Below are 22191 nucleotides of genomic sequence, written 5' to 3' on the forward strand. Positions count from 1 at the left end.
GCCCCTCCCTCAGCCCTTCCACCTCGCTGACATGGCCCTCACAAGGAAAGGGGAGCAGCAAGGAGGGGAGGAACAGATCTTTTCAAAAAGGTGGGCCTGGGGTTCCCTGGGGGCAAGACCAGGCTGGGGTCAGGGGCAAAGGGCAGAGGGGTCCCCTGACCCTTCTCAAGGGATCCCTGGGCTTTGGGGGGCAGACGCATGGTTAGGTCTCTGCGAGAGCTTCAGGGTCCCCCTTGCCACTGCCCCCCATGGAGGCTGGGTGCCAAAAGGCTAGAATATCCTAGGCCCCACGTGGCCTGCAGGTACCGGGAACTTTGGTTTTAATGCCACTTGTCTTGATGGCTAAAGCAGGTGTCAGTGGGCACCTAGGAGAGCTGGCCATCAGAATCCCGAGGGGGCAGGGGGCCCTGCTGGCCTTAGGAGGGATGATGAGGCAGGTTCTACCAGGTGTGGCATCATTTCCAGAAGGAAACAACAAGGCTTGACAGGTGATTTCAGGACACTCAGCCCAGGAGGCCTTTCCCTGGGCTCCAGGGCAGGGCTGCAGACCTAGGAACCCTGGGATCCCCAAGCAGCTTGGGAGCAGGAATCTTGAGACCAGCTGTCTGCTATGGTTAGTCCCATTCTGGTGAGACCCACTCCAGGCTGCCTGGCATGACCCACAGCCAGTGATGCGGCCTAGTGGCCACACCACACCAGCCTTGCCGTGGCCCTGGCATGCGCTCGGACCTGGGGCAGATCCTCTGGCAGAAGCAGGGGTGAGCCTCGGGGTGCCAGACAGAGATTCTGGCCCACTTCCCAGGAGGAATTCTGAGCTGGCTCTGGGGAAGCAGAGAGCTGGACCTGGGGCCTGAGGAAGAAACTAAAAAAACAGGGGCAGGTAGGGGATACGGTGGTGTGAGGGGGTTCAAAGGCATTTGCTGATCTTGGCCACTTGGGTGGAAAATTGTAAACAGCCAAGGAATTTTGTTTGCTCGCATGGAGTCAGGGAAGGCTGTCCAGGCCTGGAGGCGAGAGCAAGAGGGGCTGCATTCTGACAGTGGGGGTGCACGCCTCCACCTCCCTTCTGGAGGACTCCCACCCTTTGCCTGCCAACCTGGCCTGAACTCCAGGTGCTGAGGCTCAGGGCCACTGGGCATTGGGCCTGGTATCCTATCTCTGCTTGCAAAGCCCATCTAGCACGTGAGCCCTGGAGAGCTGTTGTGCAGTTGGGGGCTGGCTTACCTAATGAGATTAGGGAGTAGTAGCCCAGCCTCAAGCATGGGTGTGTTTACCCTGCAGTTTACCCTGCAGTCCTTGTTTCCTAGCCTTGCACTGTGGGGATGCCCTTGCACGGATCAGGCATGACTTCTAGACCCTTCCCAATGGACAAGCTGGGTCTTGGACTCTTGGAGTCCAACCTGCCTCAATTCCATGATGTTATGGGGACTTGGCTTCTGCCTTGAGCCAAGGGAGAAACAGGGTCAAGGAAGGAGCAGAGAGAAGCCGCCTGCCCCTCAGGTCTCTGGAGGGGCCCACACCCCTCAGCGTGAAAGGGGGAGCTGCTGGGTGAGTGCCCCGCCTGCCTGCCTGGCCTCCTCTGCCCGCCCTGTGATGGTATTGGCACAGCTCTGCCAACCAGGTGGCAGAAACCCTGCAGGGGCCGAAGTGCTGAGGAGGACAGAGCTGAGACCTGGGGCCCCTCAGAGTCCTGCCTCCTCGTCCCCTCAGCCTGTCTTTGCTGCACCTGAGGTGAATGCCTTGTTACTCCTTCCAGCTTCCCATCTTCGGTGAAGAGAAAGGTGAGGAAACCCCTTGAGAAGAGGTGCCCCTCAACTCAGGCTGCCTCCTCCATGAGCATTTGGGGGTCTTCCTCCTGTACCACTTCCGGGCTGCTGCCTGGGGACCCTTGGCCCTTCCATGGGAAGGGACATCTCTCCCTCAGCACCCCTCCCTTGTGGCCGCTCCACTCTGGTCCAGCCACCACCTCCAGCCGGTCCCTGCTGCCTGCCTGCCCGGTCACCAGATCCACCCGCCCCATAAACTTGACTTGACGGCATGCGGGGTGCGGCTGCCTCAGTGGGGGCGGGGGCTGCTCCTTAAAGGAACCGTCTGAAGGTGCCCTACACCCTGGTTTTTCAGGAGAGCAGAGGCCCGGCTGGGTGGGAGCGGCTCCCGGAGTGTGGAAAGCAACAGAGCTGTTCTGTGGAGGAGCTCGAGGCAAGTGCTAGCGGAGGGAAGGGGGGAGGTGGTGAGCCTGGGAAGGGTGGGGAGAGGCAGGGGATTCTGGGGAGCCAGGCCTGTACTCACACACACACACACACCCCACAGAACCCAGGGCCCCGCATCACACAAGCCAGGCCAGCCCTCTACCCCTCCACAGCCACATTCCTGCAAACATCCCTGTTGTCCAGCCCAGGAGCTGACTGGCACCTGCCCCCTAATTCCTAGCAATAGGGCGCTGCTGTCCCTTCTCCAGAGTGGAGGAAGGGGGTAGAAAGGGGGAACCCCAGGGCCAGGTCTGGCATTGGGAAGGAAGGGGCGCACACACACATCTACCCCATGTGAGGGGTTGCCTCAGATCTTTGCTCTCTCCACTTGGTGCCTCTTGATTCCACTGAAGTCTGAGCTCAGTTTCTTTATGACCTCAGTGCTGCCTCTTGGGGATAAGAGAGGCCAAGCGTGAAGCTGGGCTCGATAGATAATTCAAATTGCTGGGGCAGCCCCCTGGTACCAAGTCAGGGGTCCTGGGGCTCCCCCTCCCTCCGACAAGATATTTCTTTTTTGTTTGTTTGTTTGTTTGTTTTTGGGTCACACCCGGCGGTGCTCAGGGGTTACTCCTGGCTGTCTGCTCAGAAATAGCTCCTGGCAGGCACGGGGGACCATATGGGACACCGGGATTCGAACCAACCACCTTTGGTCCTGGATCGGCTGCTTGCAAGGCAAACGCCGCTGTGCTATCTCTTCGGGCCCTGGACAAGATATTTCAGGACAATGTCTAACACTGCCTGGGGTCTGTCCAGAAAGGGACATGCAACCACCGTGGTGTGCATACATGTAGCCGTATGTCTCAACGCACACATGCCACATGCCGAATAGGCATTACAGCCTACATGTGTGTTGTTGTACACACAACACAGCACATGCACTTCACATCCACAGAGCAACCCCTGCAGCCTCACATGCACAGGTGCCCATGCCACTGGCTGCAGGCCCGAAGGTGCCTGTACCTCTGGTCTGTGGGCGCACAGACACCTTGAGGGTCTGCCCCTCTGCTGCTCACCCTCATTTAGCCTGCTTGTTTTGCTCATGCTCTGGGTCCCAGCAGGAATGACTGAGGCACTCTGTCCCCTTCTGCAGGGGGACCCAGTCCAGACCTTGGGTCTCCCCGGCCCAGTCTCAAGCTGGCCCGAAGCGAAACACATAGTTTATGAATTAATGTCTCTGAGGGAGGGCGGTTACCGGGAAGGGGAGGGAGGGTGACGTGGTGGTGTGGTGGGGCCGGTGCTTGGCAGTGTGGGGGTGACCCTGAGGGAGTCTATGTATGCCCAGTGTGGGTGTGTCTGTGATTGTGGCCAGGCTGGGCACCCTCTGAGGGAGGGGAGGGTTCGGAAGCAGAAGGAGACCCCCCAACCTCTTTCCCCGAGGGCGTATGTAATCTGATCCCTGGGGACTCTCCCCAGCCTCCCCGCCCTCACCCTCACCCTCACCCTCACTGCAGCTCCTTGGCTTCCAGATCCCGGGGCAGAGTCCAGGGCGGCTCCAGGATCCTTCACACATGCCCGCTGAACCCTGAGTGCCCTGAGTCGCAGGGATGGGGCGGGCAGCGGCTGCCGCCATGATCCAGGGCCTGGTCCTGCTCTGGGCAGCGGTGCTGGGGGGTGCCACCCCCACCTCCCCTCGCCTTCGACTCTCCTTCTCAGGTAGGTGAGCTTTGTAGGTGAAAGACGGCCTCCGAGGGGCACAGGAAAAGGCCAGGGTGGTGAAGTGGCACTGTTTGCTATTGCAAACAGGGAGGCGTGTGTGTGTGTGTGTGTGTGTGTGTGTGTGTGTGTGTGTGTGTGTGTGTGTGTGTGTGTGAGGGTATGTGTTCCAGGAGGGGTCCAGGACTGGGGGCTCCATCCAACAGGCCACCATCTCCTGTTAACCCTGTCCTGGACGCCTCCATCTCCAGCTTCTCTGCCCACATTCCCCTCGTGCTTTCCCAGAAAGACCCCTCCTGTCCCCATGGCAACAGATTGTGCCTCTGTCCTGTTCCCTCCCCCATTGGCACGCCCCTGCGGCAGAGCAAGGGGCAAGCTGCAGTGTGGGGGCCCCATCAGAAGCACCCCCTTTGAAGAACGGGTGCATGGCCTCACGCTGAGCCCGGGTTGGCAGTATAGGACCTCAGCGTGACTTGGAGTCGGGGTTCCCTGTTCCTACAATGCCCATCTCCCTGGATCCTGGTATCCACGAACCTGGCCTCCCAGTATACCCATCTAGAGGTCCGGCTTGTCCCAGCACACCAAGCTCAATCTGTTCCCCACCCTGGGGTGGAGGGAAGGGGCTGAACTTCTCTCCTGGAGCCTCACACAGGGGGAACCTGTGTCACAGTGTGAGTTCTTATGTGTGGGGCCAGCTTGGTGATATCCAGAGCTTTTGCAAGCCCCAGAAGATGGGGCTGAGGGAAGCTTCCAGACAAGGAGCCGTGACTCCCCAAGGGTCCCCATCTCTGGCAGAGCTGCAGGCCCGGCATGGGCTTCGGACCTTCAGGCTGGAGCGGACCTGCTGCTATGACACTTTGCTGGTGGACGAAGAGCGTGGACGCCTGTTCGTGGGCGCTGAGAACCATGTGGCCTCCCTCAACCTGGACAATATCAGCAGGCGGGCCAAAAAGGTTCCTCAGCGCTCCCCAGGGGACAGGGAATGAGCCCCATGACCTCACTTAGTCTATTAGCACCACCCCCCCCCCGGGCAGAGCACCCCAAGTATGTGACCTTTGTGTCTCCCCCTAACCCCAGCTGGCCTGGCCGGCCCCAGTGGATTGGAGAGAGGAGTGCAACTGGGCGGGCAAAGACATCGGGGTGAGTGTGGGCTGCTGGTGGGTGGGTGGGTGAGGGCGCCCCTCACTCTGGGGGGAGCAACGTTGAGACAGAAGCTTGCCTGTTTCGCTGACATGGTAGCTGGTCCAGCGGGCTGAGGGTTGGAGGTAGTGAGTCAGAACGGGCTCGTGGGCATCTTCTCGGGGCTCTGAGTCACAGGGTCCTAACATCCTTTCTTGACAGTGGTGGGCTGGGCTGGTGACCCAGGGTCCTGGGGCCCATGTAGGGTATAGACTGCCGAGGAAGAAGAAAGGGCGGGGATGGTGCTGCGAGAGGGAGGGGGGTCGGAACTCCTGCAGGCCAGCCCTCGGGGAAGCTCCACGGTCCCTGCCCACCCTCCTTTAGACAGAATGCATGAACTTCGTGAAGCTGTTGCACTCCTACAACCGCACCCACCTGCTGGCTTGTGGCACAGGGGCCTTTCACCCCACCTGCGCCTTCATAGAGGTGGGCCACCGGCTGGAGGTAAGGCCGGTTTGGGAAGGGAAGGCAGCTGTGTGCCTGAGGACGGGCCTGGGAATAACTGTCCCCCAACCCCAGGAACCTGTGCTGCGGCTGGACCTCCGAAGGCAGGAGGATGGCAAGGGAAGGAGTCCTTATGATCCCAGCCATCGCGCTGCCTCCGTGCTGGTGGGTGAGTCTGGAGGCCGGGTCCCCTTCAAGGCTCCATAACCTCACAAAGTCCCTTCTTTTTTTGTTTTTGGGTCATACCTGGCTGTGCTCAGGGGCTGCTCCTGGCTCTATGCTCAGAAATCACTTCTAGCAGGCTTAGGGGACTGTATGGGATGCCGGGATTCGAACTACCACCCTTCTGCATGCAAGGCAAATGCCCTACCTCCATGCTATCTCTCCGGCCCCACAAAGTTTCTTCTGAGAGCCTAGGGAAAGGCCCTGAGGACGCTGGAACTCTGCAAGCCCATCCCTGTTATCCTCCAGACTTGGACGTGGCCTCACAGCCCTTGCCCTGTCCACAGGGGAGGAGCTGTACTCAGGGGTAGCAGCGGATCTCATGGGCCGGGACTTCACCATCTTCCGCAGCTTGGGCCGCCGCCCTAGTCTCCGAACAGAACCACATGATTCTCGCTGGCTGAATGGTGAGAGCTGGGGGAGATGCTGAGGAAAGGGGAGGCCTAGAAGGGAAAAGGGTCCACCCTACCTACTTTGACTCAGGGACCAGGGGCCCAGAACCCAGCAGACAGCAGGCCCTCGCCTCCTTAGAGACCACAGAACGGGTTCACAATAAGCTCAATTCCTATGGCCAGGAGACCAATAAGAGCAAAGAAGGGGGGAGGAGGACCAAGGGCATGCTAAGAGGATTGGAGAATTAAACTGTAAAGTAATTCTCAAACCAAGCAAGATTAATTGTTGTTGTTGTTGTTGTTTTTGGGTCATACCCAGTGGTGCTCAGGGCTTACTCCTGCATTGTTTCAGGCTTAAGTGAGGGGCATATGCTTCCTGCAAGGGAGGTAGAAGCCTAAGGCTGGAGATGGAGCTCAGTGGTAGAGTGTGTGCTTTGCAAATACAAGACTAGCCAGAGAGATAGCATGGAGTAGGGCATTTGCCTTGCATGCAGAAGGACGGTAGTTCGAATCGTGGCATCCCATATGATCCCCCGAGCCTGGCAGGAGTGATTTTTGAGCGTAGAGCCAGGAGTAACCCCTGAGTGTTGCCTGGTGTGACCCAAATTCCCCCCCCAAAAAAAAAAAAAATACAAGACTCTAGGTTTACACATCCACCTCAAGAACCAATCAATAGGGGCCGGGCGATGGCGCAAGAGGTAAGGTGCCTGCCTTGCCTGCGCTAGCCTTGGACGGACCACAGTTCGATCCCCCGGCGTCCCATATGGTCCCCCAAGCCAGGAGCAACTTCTGAGCACATAGCCAGTAGTAACCCCTGAGCGTTACCGGGTGTGGCCCAAAAACCAAAAACCAAAAAAAAAAAAAAAAAAAAAAAAAAAGAACCAATCAATAGAGGACAAAGTGATAGAATTGAGGTTAAGGTACTTGCCTAGCATGCAGTGGATTCTTTTTTTTTTTTTTTTTTTTTTTTTTTTTTTTTGGTTTTTTGGGCCACACCCGGCGGTGCTCAGGGGTTACTCCTGGCTGTCTGCTCAGAAACAGCTCCTGGCCGGCACGGGGGAACCATATGGGACACCGGGATTCGAACCAACCACCTTTGGTCCTGGATCGGCTGCTTGCAAGGCAAATGCCGCTGTGCTATCTCTCCGGGCCCGCATGCAGTGGATTCTATTCAGTTCTGTGCTGTATATGGCCCCTGAGCACTCCCCCACTCCGAAAAGAAATTAGTGTTTGTTGTTTTTTTTTTTGGGGGGGGGGAGGTCACAACCAGTGGTGCTCAGGGATTACTCCTGGCTTTTTGCTAAGAAATCGCTCCTGGCAGGCTCAGGGGATCATAAAGGATGCTAGAATTCGAACCCAGGTCCGTCCCAGGTTGGCTATGTGCAAGGCAAACACCCTACCGCTGTGCTATCACTTCGGCCTCAAAATGAGTGCATTTTCAGGGGCCGGAGAGATAGCATGCAGGTACGGCGTTTGCCTTACATACAGAAGGACGGTGGTTCAAATCCCAGCATCCCATATGGTCCCCCAAGCCTGCCAGGAGCGATTTCTGAGCATAAAACCAGGAGTAACCGGGCCGGGCGGTGGCGCTAAAGGTAAGGTGCCTGCCTTGCCTACGCTAGCCTTGGACGGACCGCGGTTCGATCCCCCGGTGTCCCATATGGTCCCCCAAGCCAGGAGCAACTTCTGAGCACATAGCCAGGAGTAACCCCTGAGCGTTACCGGGTGTGGCCCAAAAAAAAAAAAAAAAAAAAAAAAAAAAACCAGGAGTAACCCCTGAGTGCTGCCAGGTGTGACCCAAAAAAACAAAACAAAAAAAAGTGCATTTTTGATTTTTTTTTATTTTGTTTTTATTTTGTTTTTGGTTTTTGGGCCATACCCAGCAGTGCTCAGGGGTTACTCCTGGCTATCTGCTCAGAAATAGCTCCTGGCAGGCACGGGGGACCATATGGGACACCGGGATTCCAACCAACCACCTTTGGTCCTGGATCGGCTGCATGCAAGGCAAACGCCGTTGTGCTATCTCTCCGGGCCCAAAAGTGCATTTTTTAAAATTAGATTTTCACATTTATGTTCTCTATGTACAATGCAGGGTGCTCAGATTCATTCTTCATGTAGCATGGTCCCCTGAGTACCATGGAGAGCAAATCCCCAAACACCATAAGTGTGGCCCCTAAGCCACAAAAACAAAACAAAACGCCACCAGACACTCTCTCTCCCTCTTTTTCTTTTTGATTTTGGGCCACACTTGGCTGTACCTAGGGCTTACTCCTGGCTCTATGCTCAGGTATCACTTCCTTTTTTTTGGTTTTGGTTTTGGGGCCACACCCTACGGTGTTCAGGGGTTACTACTCCTGGCTCTGAGCTCAGAAATCATTCCTGTCAGGCTCTGGGTGCCAGGAATTGAATCGGGGTCTGTCCTGGGTTGGCCACGTGCAGAGCTAACGCCCTACCGCTGGGCTGTCACTTTGGCCCAGGGATCATTTCTGGTGGTACTCAAACCCAGAGCAACGTATCTGCCAGGCAGACGCCTAATAGTGGTCCTCCTTTCCGCCGGCTTGCTCAAGTAGCCATGGTCTCTGCTGCCCTCTCGTGGCTACTTCTTGACTCCCAGGTCCTGATTATTGTGTCTCAACACGTCTGTTACCACGGGGCACGGTGTTAAATATACCCTACTATCCTGTGGGTTCTTTTTTTTTTTTTTGGTTTTAGGACCACACCCTTTGACACTCAGGGGTTACTCCTAGCTGTGTGGTCAGAAATCGTCCCTGGGGCCCGGAGAGATAGCACAGCGGTGTTTGCCTTGCAAGCAGCCGATTCAGGGCCAAAGGTGGTTGGTTCAAATCCCATATGTCCCATATGGTCCCCCGTGCCTGCCAGGAGCTATTTCTGAGCAGACGGCCAGGAGTAACCCCTGAGCACCGCCGGTGTGGCCCAAAAACCAAAAAAAAAAAAAGAAATCGCCCCTGGCTTGGGGGACCCTATGTTCCGCTGGGGGAATCTATTGATCTGTCCTAGGCTAGGGCTTGCAAGGCAGACACCTTACCTCTAGCGCCACTGCTTCTGCCCTATCCTGCGGGTCCTAATAGAAAGGGAGGCAAAGTATGGATTTTGGGGTGGGATTACAGGCCCTGACTCCACACCCCCTGCTATGACCAGAGCCCAAATTCATCAAGGTGTTTTGGATCCCCGAGAATGAGAACCCCGATGATGACAAAATCTACTTCTTCTTCCGGGAGCTGGCAGTAGAAGCCTCGCCAGCTCTGGGACACCAGTCTGTGTCTCGCGTGGGCCAGATCTGCCGGGTGAGGCTTCTCTGGGCCATATTGACCGTCCCACCACCACCCCCTTTGCCAGCCTACCCTGCCTTATCTCATGCGATTGACCCCACAGAATGACGTGGGCGGCCAACGAAGCCTGGTCAACAAATGGACCACGTTCTTGAAGGCACGACTGGTCTGCTCGGTGCCGGGCATGGAAGGGGACACACACTTCGACCAGCTGCGTGAGCACCAGAGTAGAGGATGAGACTGGGGGTGTCTGGTGGGGTTGCATGGGTGCAGGGGCCTTGCTGCAGGGGTCCCCGAAAGGCTGTATTTCCTCTCTGATCTCAGCCCCTTTCCACAGAGGACTTATTCCTTTTGGCTTCCCGAGACCGCTGGACCCCACTGCTTTATGCTGTGTTCACCACCTCCAGGTGAGGGATATTCGGAAGGGGGGGTGCAGAAGGGGCCTCTCGTGGGGCCCTCGTTCCACTCTTATCTTTGTCTACAGTGACATCTTCCAGGGCTCAGCAGTGTGTGTATACAGCATGAATGATGTGCGACGAGCCTTCCTCGGACCCTTTGCACACAAAGAGGGACCCTTGCACCAGTGGGTAGCCTATCAGGGCCGAGTTCCCTATCCCAGGCCTGGTATGGTATGTAGCCCTGTCCCCCCGCCCCCCACTACCCACTTGGGTGGAGAACTTGACCTGGGTTCCTGCTGGTGATGTGCTTTGTTTTCTGGTGGGGAGCATCTCTCTCATCAGATGGGGTCCCCCAGGGGAAGTTTGTGCGTCCCTTCAGATACCCAGGGCAAGACTGGGTGGTCAGGGTTCTACCCCTCATGTACTCACACACCCCCAGTTCTGGCGGTCTCTTCTGGGGGCTGTCCCTCATGCCCTCATACCCACACCCCTTGTATGTTTATCTCCTTTCCCCCCCAACTGCCAGTGCCCCAGCAAGACTTTTGGCACCTTCAGTTCCACCAAGGACTTTCCCGACGACGTCATCCAGTTTGCCCGTAACCACCCCCTTATGTATAACTCAGTCCTGCCCATGGGGGGGCGACCTCTTTTCCTACAAGTGGGTGCCGGCTACACCTTCACCCAGATCGCCGCGGATCATGTAGTAGCTGCTGATGGACACTACGATGTCCTCTTCATCGGCACAGGTGAGTCCCGCCATGACCCTACGTGACCAGTCTTTGACCTGTTAGTAGGAAGAACTGACTCTTCCATCTTTTCCTCATGCTTTGCCTCAGCTGCGCCCCATTCCAGGAGAAACGTCTTTTGTTTGTTTGGTTTGGGGGCCACACCCAGCAGCACTCAGGGGTTACTCTTGGCTCTGCGACAGAAATCACTCCTGGCAGGCTCAGAGGACCATAGGGGATGCCGGGAATCTAATCAGGGTTCATCCAAAGTTGACCATATGCAAGGCAAATGCCCTACTGCTGTGCTATAGCTCTGGCCCCAGTAGAAATGTCTTTAATGGATTCATCCACCTTTGTTGCCACCTTCTTTTTCCTTTGTTGTGATAACCTAGGAATGCACCCAGGTTGTGATGGGCCAGAAATTATAAATGTAGGATGAATAGCCACTAAGGATCCCAACAGCAATGCTACTAGGATCAAACCCCTGGCCATATGCCTGAAAAACTGGTGCTCTGCCATTAAACAAATGGGTTGGACCCTCAGTCATATTTTTTCTGAGGATGCCATTAATCAAGCCTAGGGTCCCCTTCATAGAAGGGGTGAGCTCTGTCACTAGACTACATCCTGGCATCCTGACTCCTCAAACCACATGTTTTTGTTTTTTGTTTTTTTTTTTTTGTTTTTGGCCATACCTAATGAAGCTCATGGGTTACTCCTGGCTCTGTGCTCAGAAATGAATCCTGGCAGACTTGGAGGTCCATATGCAACGCCAGAGATCAAACCCAGATAGGCCTTGAGCAAAACGAACTCCCTACACTCTGTGCTACTATTGCTCTGACCTCACTTTTATTTATTTCTTTTTATGTGTGTGGAGGTCAATTCCCAGAGGTGCTTAAGGCATACTACAGGCTCTGCACTCGGGCCAATTCTGGTGAACTAAGGAGACTATATGAAGTGCTAGAGATGGAATCCAGCAACCTTTAGTCCCACAATCAACATGTCCCAATCATGTTAAGGATGGAGGCCTGGTGGTCAGGGAACTCCAAGTCACACATACCCCTCTGTTCCCCTACAGATGTGGGCACTGTGCTGAAGGTGATCTCTGTACCCAAGGGCGGGGTACCCAATGCTGAGGGGCTACTTCTGGAGGAACTACAGGTGTTTGAGGTGAGGCTTCCCCTCTGTTCCTCTGTTCCTGGAGTACTCTCATCTACCTGAGACCTCCTGCACCTTTCTTTTCTTTTTTTTTTTTTTTTTTTTTTTGTTTTTTTTGTTTTTGGGCCACACCCGTTTGAAGCTCAGGGGTTACTCCTGGCTATGCGCTCAGAAATCACCCCTGGCTTGGGGGGACCATATGGGACACCGGGGGATCGAACCGCGGTCCATCCACTTGCAAGGCAGACACCTAACCTGTAGCGCCACCTTCCCGGCCCCACCTTTCTTTTCTGTATTTATTTATGTTTGTTTTGGTTTGGGTTTTTTTTTTTTTTTTTTGGTTTTTAGTTTTTGGGTCACACCCAGCAGCACTCAGGGGTTCCTCCTGGCTCTACACTCAGAAATCGCTCCTGGCAGGCTCAGGGGACTATATGGGATGCCAGGACTCGAACCACCGATCTTCTGCAAATGCCTTACCAAATGCTATCTCTCCAGCCCCTGGTTTTGTTTTTTTTTTGAGTCACACCTGGCAATGCTCAGGGGTAACTCCTGGTTCTGTGCTCAGGAATCACTCCTGGCAGTCTCTGGGGACCACCAGATGGAATGCCGGGGATCCAACCCAGGTTGACTTGAGTCTAAGGCAAATGCCCTTACCCACTCACTGTACTATCACTCTGGCTCCATTCATTCATTTTTTTTTTTTGGATTTTGGGTCACACCCGGCATTGCTCAGGGGTTACTCCTGGCTGTCTGCTCAGAAATAGCTCCTGGCAGGCACGGGGGACCATATGGGACACCGGGATTTGAACCAACCACCTTTGGTCCTGGACCGGCTGCTTGCAAGGCAAACACCACTGTGCTATCTCTCTGGGCCCCATTCATTCTTTTTTTTTTTTTTTTTTTTTTTTTTTTTTTGTGGTTTTTGGGTCACACCCGGCAGTGCTCAGGGGTTATTCCTGGCTCCAGGCTCAGAAATTGCTCCTGGCAGTCACGGGGGACCATATGGGACACCGGGATTTGAACCGATGACCTTCTGCATGAAAGGCAAACGCCTTACCTCCATGCCATCTCTCCGGCCCCATCCCATTCATTCTTTTTTTTTTTTTTGTTTTGTTTTTGTTTTTGGGCCACACCCTGTGACGCTCAGGGGTTACTCCTGGCTATGCGCTCAGAAGTTGCTCCTGGCTTCTTGGGGGACCATATGGGATGCCGGGGGATCGAACCGAGGTCCGTCCTAGGCTAGCGCAGGCAAGGCAGGCACCTTACCTCCAGCGCCACCGCCCGGCCCCATCCCATTCATTCTTGTACACTTCTTTCCTTTCAGGATTCATCTGCTGTCACCAGTATGCAAATTTCCTCCAAAAGGGTAAGTGACTAGGAGGTTTCAGGGTGGAGTGGACCCAGCATATTTTTGAGAATAGCCTCAGCCTGAGGATTTGACCGTGTGATCTGAGACTGCAGTATTTCCATCAGTTAAGTGGGGGAAAGACTCTCTGACCAATGGGCGCCTGCACCCTACTCCCAACCCTTAGCACCAGCTCTACGTAGCCTCGAGGAGTGGGGTGGCCCAGATTCCGCTGCACAGGTGTGCTGCCCACGGTCGAGCCTGCGCAGAATGCTGCCTGGCACGGGACCCCTACTGCGCCTGGGATGGGGCCACATGCACACGGTTCCAGTCCAGCTCCAAGAGGTGGGCAAGGGTGGGGAGGGAGGGGTTCAGTGTCCTCCCAGGGCGAAAAGAAGGTGTCATGGCTCAACAGGGCTCCAATGTTACCCATCCCCAGGAGATTCCGGAGACAAGATGTCAGGAACGGAGACCCCAGCGCACTGTGCTCCGGAGGTGAGAGCCCTAACTGTCCCCAGCCCCACCCCACCCTGCTGGGCCCCACCTGATGACATTCCTCTGCCCCCCTCAGACACATCCCATCCTGTGCTGCTGGAGCAGAAGGTGTTTGGTGTGGAGGGAGGCAGTGTTTTCCTGGAATGTGAGCCTCGATCACTACAAGCTCACCTAGATTGGACTTTCCAGCGTGCAGGGGAGCAAGCCAGCACCCAGGTGGGTCCCCCCAAGAAGCCCAGTCTGACTCAGGATCTCTGCCCAACCAAATGGCTTACATTTCCTTTGGCCCCCCTAACTTTACAAGTGGCTTGTTGGGGTTGTGGGTAGGATGCTTCCCTTGCATGCAGCCTACCTGGGTTGGGTCCCCGGCATCCCATATGATCCCTAGAGCTTGCCAGGAGTGACTTCTGAGCTTAGAGCCAGAAGTAACCTCTGAGCGCTTCTGGGCGTGCCCCCCTCAAAACAAAACGAAAGGGACCTGAATGATAGCACAGAAGTAGGGCATTTGCCTTGCATGCGGCCTACCCAGGTTTGATCTCCAGCATCTCATATGGTCCCTTGAGCTTGCCAAGAGCGATTTCAGAACACAGAGCTAGGAGTAACCCCTGAGCTGAGTGCTGCCGGGTATAGCCCCTTAAAACGAACCAAAAAAGCATCACCTTTGATCCCTAACTCCACGTCCTGATTAGGCTCCTTCTAACCCTGAGATTCTCCTGACCCCACTTAGCCCAGCACCGAGGGAAGCCCCACTCTCTCCTCACCTGCACTTCCAAGTGACCCTGTCCCATTGGGGTTTCCCTTGAAAACCCTTTGTTTGTTTTTTGGGCCACATCCAGCTATGCTCAAGGCTTCCTCCTGATTCTATACTCAGAAACTACTCCTGGCAGACTCAGGGGAACATAGGGGTTGCCGGGGATCGATCCCAGGCCTGTCCCAGATCAGCAAGGAGCATGCAAGCCCTACCACTGTGCTATCTCTGGCCCCTGAAGACATTTTGAGGTCTCTGGCTCAGAACCCCTAGAAGCGCGCCTGTGGGCACCAGCTTTCTCCTGGAGCATCCGGTCAGGACTCAGGTCCCCGCATCAGTCCTGGGGAGCCCTGTTGCATCTAAATCCAGGGTGGAGTCACAGAGCCCCTTCCCGGTCCCTGACGCCCCTGCCTCACCTGCTGGCCCTCTCGCAGGTGCCGGCGACGGAGCGGGCCGAGCGCACCCGGGCCGGGCTGCTCTTGCGGGGGCTTCGGCGCAGGGACGCGGGCCTTTACCTGTGCACCGCGGTGGAGCAGGGCTTCTCGCAGCCGATGCGCCGCCTGGCACTGCATGTGCTGAGCGTGGCACAGGCTGAGCGCCTGGCCAGGACAGAGGATGCAGCCCCGGGGGCCCCACCGCCCGGCCCCAAGCTCTGGTACCGGGACTTTCTGCAACTGGTGGAACCGGGCGGCGGGGGCTCGAACTCCCTGAGGATGTGCCGGCCTCCCCCTGCACCCCAAACCCCGCCCGAGTCACCCCCCGAGTTGCCCCGGAGGAAGGGGCGCAACCGGAGGACACATGCCCAGGAGCCGCCAAGGGCAGAGCGGGGCCCTCGAAGCGCTGCACACTGGTGACTTGGTGACCTGGCCATCCCCGAGCCAGGGACCTAACAGGAGACGAGGCCTGGGAGAAGGGACAGATGGACTCTGGCCTGGGAGAAGGGATGGACAGACCTTGGCCTGGGAGAAGGGACTGGCAGATCCTGGGAGACTGACAGCCAGGCCCACTATGGTCCCTGGCCATAGTGACACCGACAACCACGACACCACGACAGGCCCTGGCCGAGGGGCAGCCGCTGCTCTGGCTTATTTATTAACAAAGGATCAATAATTACCCTTGATTGTGGCCCCAAGAGGGGCGGCCCAAGCCAGGCACAGGGTCCCAAGCTCGATCGTTCGCTCCCTCGTTGCCAGGGACAGGGCAGAGGATCAGAGCCTTCCCGGGAATGACCAGGGAAGGAAAGGAGGTGCCCCTGGCGCCTCTGGAAGGAAGAAGCCCAGAAGAACTTGGCAAAGAGCAGAAGCTGTGAAGAGGCTGGGCCATGGGGTGGTTGGGGTGGACCGACTGTACTAACACAATAAACTCTTCCCTGCGCCGCAATGGCCCAAGCAGAGAACTGCTGCCTTGTGGTCTTGCCATGTGGCCCCGGGGTGCCTTCCTAGCACTCTCGGGACCTCGGTTTCTTGTGTCTGGGATGCTGCGGATGAGACTAAAGGTCGCCGGTATCCATGAGACTGAGTGGATTCTGCAGGGCCTTTGGGGACGCTCATATGCACAGTATGTTCTGAATGAATAATCTAATTCATGAATTCACGCTGTGAAGACAATAAAACTGGGTACACTGTGGAAAGCAACGTGTAGAAAGCCTCACCGGGGACATAAATGACAAGATGTGAGCTGTGCAACTCTCTGGAGGCACATTCTGGGAAGGAAATGCCATGGCCAAAGCCCTAAGGTGGGCATGAGCTTGCTGTGTTCAAGGAAAATCAGAGGGCCTAGAATGTTATGGTGCCCTGGTGTATGTGGAATGTTCTAGAAGGTACAGCCCTCCCCCAACCCAGTCTTATTTGTTCAACTTGGTAGGAGGGGCATAGGGGTTAACACCAGAGAGTGGACCTTTAGCCAGAGCAAGTCTCCCCTGCAAGGGTAAGAAGTGCCAGGCAGTCTGTGTGTGATTCCCTGGGTTCAATCCTCAGCACTGCAAAACAAAACAAAAATAGATTTGTATTACTAGTCCTGACTAATAATGGTGAGTTAACATTACAGGGGGCAATCTATCAGCTTATAAATGTCGTAATGGACGGATCAGTCCACTGATTGCATAAGTGCTTGTGTCTCTGCCCTCCTGGCCCTGCACATTAGGTGCCTGTTAGCCCCAGTGCCTGGTGCCAGCAGATCAACACAGTGGTAGATTCTTATCTCCCCTCTGCTTGGAGAAGAAATGACTCCTTTGTGGGTGTGTGGGGCACAGACCCATCTGCATGTCTTTCCTGCTTCATGGAGCATCTTGAAGGCTGTGCCTGAGGTGGCCTTTCTGGATGAAGACACTGATCCCCATGGATATATGGGGAACTCCTGGTGAGCCCCTGGATACATGCAATTATTTTTTGTTTGATTTTTGGGCCACACCCTGCGGCGCACAGGGGTTCCTCTTGGTTCTGTGCTCAGAAATCGCTCATAGCAGGCATGAGAGACATAGGGGATGCTGGGGATCAAACCTGGGTCCATCCCAGGTCAGCAGCATGCAAGGCTAACACCTATGGATGTACTATCACTCCAGCCCCCACATGCAATATTTTAATAAACACTTTTATCTTGGCTCCATTACCAGATTTAAAATTTTTTTTTTATTTATTTGTTTTGGTTTTTGGGTCACACCCGGCAGTGCTCAGGGGTTTCTCCTGGCTCTATGCTCAGAAATAGCTCCTGGCTGGCTCAGGGGACCTCATGGGATGCCGGAATTCGAACCTTCGTCCTTCTGCATGGAAGGCAAATGAACTACCTGCATACTATCTCTCTGGCCCCCATTACCAGAGATTTAATCCAGGCTGGCCCCTGTGTGTCTCTGCCCCTTCCCATGGCTGAGAGCTGCCCCCTCTAAATATAACCCAGTGTGCTTAGCTCAGGCCTATTTTTGGCCCCTGGCTGGGAAGTAGCCAGGCCCTCTCCAGGCTTAGAGCACTCACTGCTGCCTCCATTCTGGCTTTCTGCTGCCGTCATCTGCCCGAGTGCCCACAAGCCACCATGCCTGAGGAGACCCAAGAAGGTAAGATGACTGAGGGAGAGCAGGCCTGGCCTTCCCCACTGTGAACATGGAGAAAGAGGCCAATTTTACTGCCTTCCTACCTGGGCCAGTCTCCATGTTTCTTTTCTGAACAGCCTACATGGCCACTCTGGAACCCCTTTCCACTGAGACACTGCCTTTACCTAAGGACAGCAGGGAGGGATTTGGGGCAATGACAGGGGGTCTCAGCTGGATAGTCTGGGCAGATCTTTTCTGCCTTCAGGAAGGGAGCTGGAATATATGGTGACCATGGTTTCAGGAAGCATTTGGGTATATAGCCCAGAGTAGGAGTAAGCAGGCTTCTGACCATCTCCAATTTATAGCTTAGTGCCCCCAACTTGCAAAAGCATGTGTGCTTTTGTGTGTGTGTGTGTGTGTGTGCGCGCAGTACTTTGATCTGGACATACTGGGTCCACTTGTGCAGACCTCAGTGGTCATCCATCTAACTGCCTTGCCACCACATGACAGAGGCTCAGAGCAGATCAGGGGCCTGGAAAATTTTAGGGCAAGTCCAACCAGGTGACAGAGCCACTGGCTCCACCCTGTAACTTCCCCTCATCACTTCAACAGCTTACCTTGAATGGGAAGGGCCTGCCCTGTGTGTATAGGTGCATGGGTTGCTTTTGTTTTGGAGCCACACCCAGCTGTGCTCAGGGAAACTCTTGGTTCTGCACTTGGGCCACTCACGGCAGGAACCATATGGGGCACCAGGGATAGAGCCTGGGTCAATTATGTGCAAGATAAGCACTTTACCCACAGTATTATAGCTCTGGCCTAGTCCAAAGGTTTACTCTTTTTTTTTTCTTTTGGTTTTTGGGCCACACCTGTTGACGCTCAGGCTATGAGCTCAGAAATCGCTCCTGGCGAAGGAGACTATATGGGATGCCGGGGATCGAGCCCAGGAACATCCTGGACAGCCACATGCAAGGCGAATGCCCTCCCGCTGTGCTATTGCGCCAGCCCCTACTCTTTTTTTTTTTTTAATTATCTTTATTTAAACACAAATATGATTGTAGTTGTATGATTACAGTCATGTAAAGAACACCCCCCCCCCCCGGAGAGATAGCACAGCGGCATTTGCCTTGCAAGCAGCCGATCCAGGACCAAAGGTGGTTGGTTCGAATCCCGGTGTCCCATATGGTCCCCCGTGCCTGCCAGGAGCTATTTCTGAGCAGACAGCCAGGAGTAACCCCTGAGCACCGCCGGGTGTGGCCCCCCAAAAAAAAAGAAAGTATGGGGTACAAAAAAAAAAAGTATGAGGTAAACAGCCACAGGCAAATAAGGCAATTTAATGGCAGCCCTATCCACCACCACTGGTCACCAAGCAACCACTGTTATTTACTTTATGTCAAGAGCAAGTTTCAGGGATATCATGAAGGTTGTTACTGTCCCAAAGGTGACAGACTCAGAAAGTGCAATCACTCTTTACCCTCCAGGAAACTTCTCCCTTTCACCGATTTTTTTTTTCCGGTTTTTCAGCCACACCTGGTGACACTCAGGGGTTACGCCTGATTATGTGCTCAGAAATCAATTGTTCCTGGCTTGGGGAACCATTTGGGATACTGGGGGATCAAACCGAGGTCCATCCTAGGCTAAGCGCTTACAAGGCCTTACAGCCTGCACCACCACTCCGGCCCTGTTCCTGCTTTTTTTTTTTTACTTAGTTCCTACTTGCTTAAAAAAAAAAAAAAAATCGGGCCCAGAGAGTTAGCACAGCGGCGTTTGCCCTGCAAGCAGCCGATCCAGGACCAAAGGTGGTTGGTTCGAATCCCGGTGTCCCATATGGTCCCCAGTGCCTGCCAGGAGCTATTTCTGAGCAGACAGCCAGGAGTAACCCCTGAGCACCGCCGGGTGTGGCCCAAAAACAAACAAACAAACAAAAAATCACAAGGGGCCACAAGGGGCCGGAGAGATAGCACAGCCGTATGGCATTTGCCTTGACAGATGGTGGTTTGAAACCTGGCATCCCATAGTCCCCTGAGCCTGCCAGGAGTGATTTCTTAGCAGAGCCAGGAGTAAGTTCCAAGCACCGCTGGGTGTGACCCAAAAACAAACAAACAAAAAAAAAATCACAAAATAAACATTTCAATGGGCTCAAAAATAATTAAAACCACAAGGACCAGAGAGATGCTCAAAGGGTGGCCATAAATACTTTGCATGTGGGAGCATGCAAATCCCAGGAATGCCCGGGCTCTAGAGCTTCATGGCTGCCATTTCAGAATGCAAAAGCTGGTATCCTATATGATCCCTGGAGGGAGGGAAGGAGGGAGTAGAGGGAGAGAGGCAGAGAGAGAGAGAGAGAGAGAGAGAGAGAGAGAGAGAGAGAGAGAGAGAGAGAGAGAGAGAGAGAGAGAGAAGGAGAGAGGGGGAGAGAGAGAGGGGGGGGAGAGAGAGAGAGAACTACAACTACTAGAAAAGTGGGATTGCCTTCCCTCCCCAGTTTTGGACATTCTTAGTCCTGTTTCTAGGGAACTGAAAACACCACCATCCTGGCTCCCTCTCAGGCCTTCACAGGCGTGTGAAAGTTTGATAAAGAAGGTGGGTCTCCTTTGCAGGGCTAAGTGAAAGCAGTGGGTTCACAGGGCAGCTGAATCATGGTGATTCTTTTTTTTTTTTTTTTTTTTTTTTGGTTTTTGGGCCACACCCAGCGGTGCTCAGGGGTTACTCCTGGCTGTCTGCTCAGAAATAGCTCCTGGCAGGCATGGGGGACCATATGGGACACCGGGATTCGAACCAACCACCTTTGGTCCTGGATTGGCTGCTTGCAAGGCAAACGACGCTGTGATATCTCTCCGGGCCCAAATCATGGTGATTCAAGTCAAGGAGGCAGTCTGATGACAGGGAGCAGGGCTCACGGAACAGGACAGAACTTAATTTCTTGGCGGCTGGAATGATAGCACAGCAGTAAGGTGTTTGCCTTGCATGCGGCTGACCTGAGACAGATTTGAGTTTGACCACCGGCATCCCATATGGTCCACAGCGCCTGTCAGGAGTGATTTCATTTTTCTTTTCTTTTCTTTTTTTTTTTTCCTGTTTTTGAGTCACACCCAACAGTGCTCAGGGGTTACTTGTGGCTCTGTGCGCAAAAATCACTCCAGGCAGGCACGGGGGACCATATGGGATGCCAGGATTCGAACCACCATTGGTCCTGGATCAGCTGCATGCAAGACAAACACCCTATCTACCACTGTGCTATCTCTCTGGCCCCAACCAGGAGTGATTTCTGAGTGCAGAGCCAGGGGTATCCCCCGAGCACCACTGGTTGTGGCCCAAACCCCTTGCACCAAAAAAAAGAACTTAATTTCTCCATGGCTCTTGGAAATGTCTGCTGAAGCGAACACCTGTGTCCCCGACCGAGGCTTTGGGAGGGAAATCAGGAACCACAGCAGTCATGAGCACAGAAACTAGTCTCTGGACAAGTCATTGCAGAGTAGGTTTTAGAAAATTAGGAGGGCCCGGAGAGATAGCAGGGCCCGGAGAGATAGCACAGCGGCGTTTGCCTTGCAAGCAGCCTATCCAGGACCAAAGGTGGTTGGCTCGAACCCCGGTGTCCCATATGGTCCCCCGTGCCTGCCAGGAGCTATTTCTGAGCAGACAGCCAGGAGTAACCCCTGAGCACCGCCGGGTGTGGCCCCCCCCCAAAAAAAAAGAAAAAAAAGAAAATTAGGAGCCAAATGTCTCTTTGTCTTGCGCTCTTCTTGTCTGAGTCTCTGCTGCCAAGAATAGAGACAGGGTGGGCCCGGAGAGATAGCACAGCGGTGTTTGCCTTGCAAGCAGCCAATCCAGAACCAAAGGTGGTTGGTTCGAATCCCGGTGTCCCATATGGTCCCCCGTGCCTGCCAGGAGCTATTTCTGAGCAGACAGCCAGGAGTAACCCCTGAGCACCGCCGGGTGTGGCCCAAAAAACAAAAAACAAAAAAAAAAAAAAAAAAAAAAAAAGAATAGAGACAGGGTGAGTCCCAACTGAACCAGTCCTGCACTGTGCTGCCCCCACAGACATGGTGGCACCAACCCGGAGCCCCAGGAGCAGGGACCCGCTGGCCCCCAACCACGTGCAGGAAGTGCGTCTATACCCAGTGGAGTCCATCAGCGACCTCCACGGTGGAGGTAGGGGAGCAGGAACATGGGACGCATGTGGAGGGAGAGGAGTGAGGGTGTCCCCCCAACCCTCTGACACACTCGTCTGTCCACAGGTTCCCTGAGGCCGTATTTGGCCGAGGACACGCAGTCCTGGGATGAGCTGCTCGGCATTTTACCACCCTCACTGTGTGCCCAGGCTGGCTGCGGCCCCATGCAAGGGACTGGGGGCTTCCTGCTGCTGCTGGCACTGCTGGTGGTCACCTGCCTGGCACTCGCCATCCTGGCTGTCTACCTGAGTGGTATGGCTGCCAGCGGGGACCCATTTGTGGGGAGCAACTGCAGAGGCTGAGGCAGGGAAGAGTGCCGTGGGGAGGAGGCAGGGTGGTGGGCATCTCATACCCCCTGCCTCCTTCTGTTGGCAGTGCTGCAGAGCGAGTCCCTCCGTGCCCTGGCATACAAGCTGCACATGCAGGAGGAGGTGCTACTCAAGCTGCGGTTGGCCAGCCTCAGCCAGCTGCGGAGACTCAACGCCAGCGAGGCCCGAGCCCCCAGCTGAGAGGCCACTGCTCCTGGGGAAGGGGCCTTGTGTGCAGGAACAAGTGACTGCTGGCAGGTCGTTTTTCTCCCTTACCCCTCACCCCAGGCCACACCACTTCCTTGGCAAGGCTTTGTCCGAGTGACCTGACCTTACACTTGCCCACTTCTGACCTCTGCAGATCAGGCTGTAGTCTAGTCGTAGGATGCCAAAGCCC

At 55.0% G+C, this 22191-nt stretch overlaps 2 protein-coding genes across 2 annotated transcripts; both read left to right on the plus strand.

Annotated features, from left to right (window-relative positions):
* The first annotated feature begins 2162 nt into the window (after nucleotides 1-2162).
* On the plus strand, nucleotides 2163-15784 carry SEMA3B (semaphorin 3B). The gene is made up of 18 exons (XM_049777345.1): nucleotides 2163-2199; nucleotides 3716-3902; nucleotides 4698-4855; nucleotides 4980-5042; nucleotides 5406-5525; nucleotides 5601-5694; nucleotides 6035-6154; nucleotides 9299-9444; nucleotides 9533-9644; nucleotides 9767-9836; nucleotides 9914-10058; nucleotides 10354-10573; nucleotides 11628-11719; nucleotides 13032-13073; nucleotides 13240-13397; nucleotides 13492-13547; nucleotides 13624-13763; nucleotides 14730-15784. The coding sequence occupies exons 2-18, from the start codon at nucleotides 3794-3796 to the stop codon at nucleotides 15147-15149; spliced, it is 2265 nt and encodes a 754-aa protein (XP_049633302.1). The 5' UTR covers nucleotides 2163-2199; nucleotides 3716-3793; the 3' UTR covers nucleotides 15150-15784.
* Nucleotides 15713-21995, plus strand: LSMEM2 (leucine rich single-pass membrane protein 2). The gene is made up of 6 exons (XM_049777702.1): nucleotides 15713-15797; nucleotides 16057-16114; nucleotides 17253-17341; nucleotides 21356-21466; nucleotides 21553-21738; nucleotides 21862-21995. Exons 1-6 carry the CDS (start codon nucleotides 15713-15715, stop codon nucleotides 21993-21995), a joined length of 663 nt encoding a protein of 220 aa, XP_049633659.1.
* Nucleotides 21996-22191: the final 196 nt, after the last annotated feature.

This window comes from Suncus etruscus, chromosome 7 (genome assembly GCF_024139225.1).
Source record: "Suncus etruscus isolate mSunEtr1 chromosome 7, mSunEtr1.pri.cur, whole genome shotgun sequence".
Classification (NCBI taxonomy): Eukaryota; Metazoa; Chordata; class Mammalia; order Eulipotyphla; family Soricidae; genus Suncus; species Suncus etruscus.

Coding starts and splice junctions, on each gene's coding strand:
- SEMA3B (XM_049777345.1), top strand. CDS start 3,794: ATGGGGCGGGCAGCGGCTGCCGCCATGATCCAGGGCCTGGTCCTGCTC. Junction 4,856..4,979: donor TCAGCAGGCGGGCCAAAAAG/GTTCCTCAGCGC, acceptor CCCTAACCCCAG/CTGGCCTGGCCGGCCCCAGT. Junction 10,574..11,627: donor TGTCCTCTTCATCGGCACAG/GTGAGTCCCGCC, acceptor GTTCCCCTACAG/ATGTGGGCACTGTGCTGAAG.
- LSMEM2 (XM_049777702.1), top strand. CDS start 15,713: ATGTGGCCCCGGGGTGCCTTCCTAGCACTCTCGGGACCTCGGTTTCTT. Junction 16,115..17,252: donor TATGTGGAATGTTCTAGAAG/GTACAGCCCTCC, acceptor CTCCAGGCTTAG/AGCACTCACTGCTGCCTCCA. Junction 21,467..21,552: donor CAGCGACCTCCACGGTGGAG/GTAGGGGAGCAG, acceptor GTCTGTCCACAG/GTTCCCTGAGGCCGTATTTG.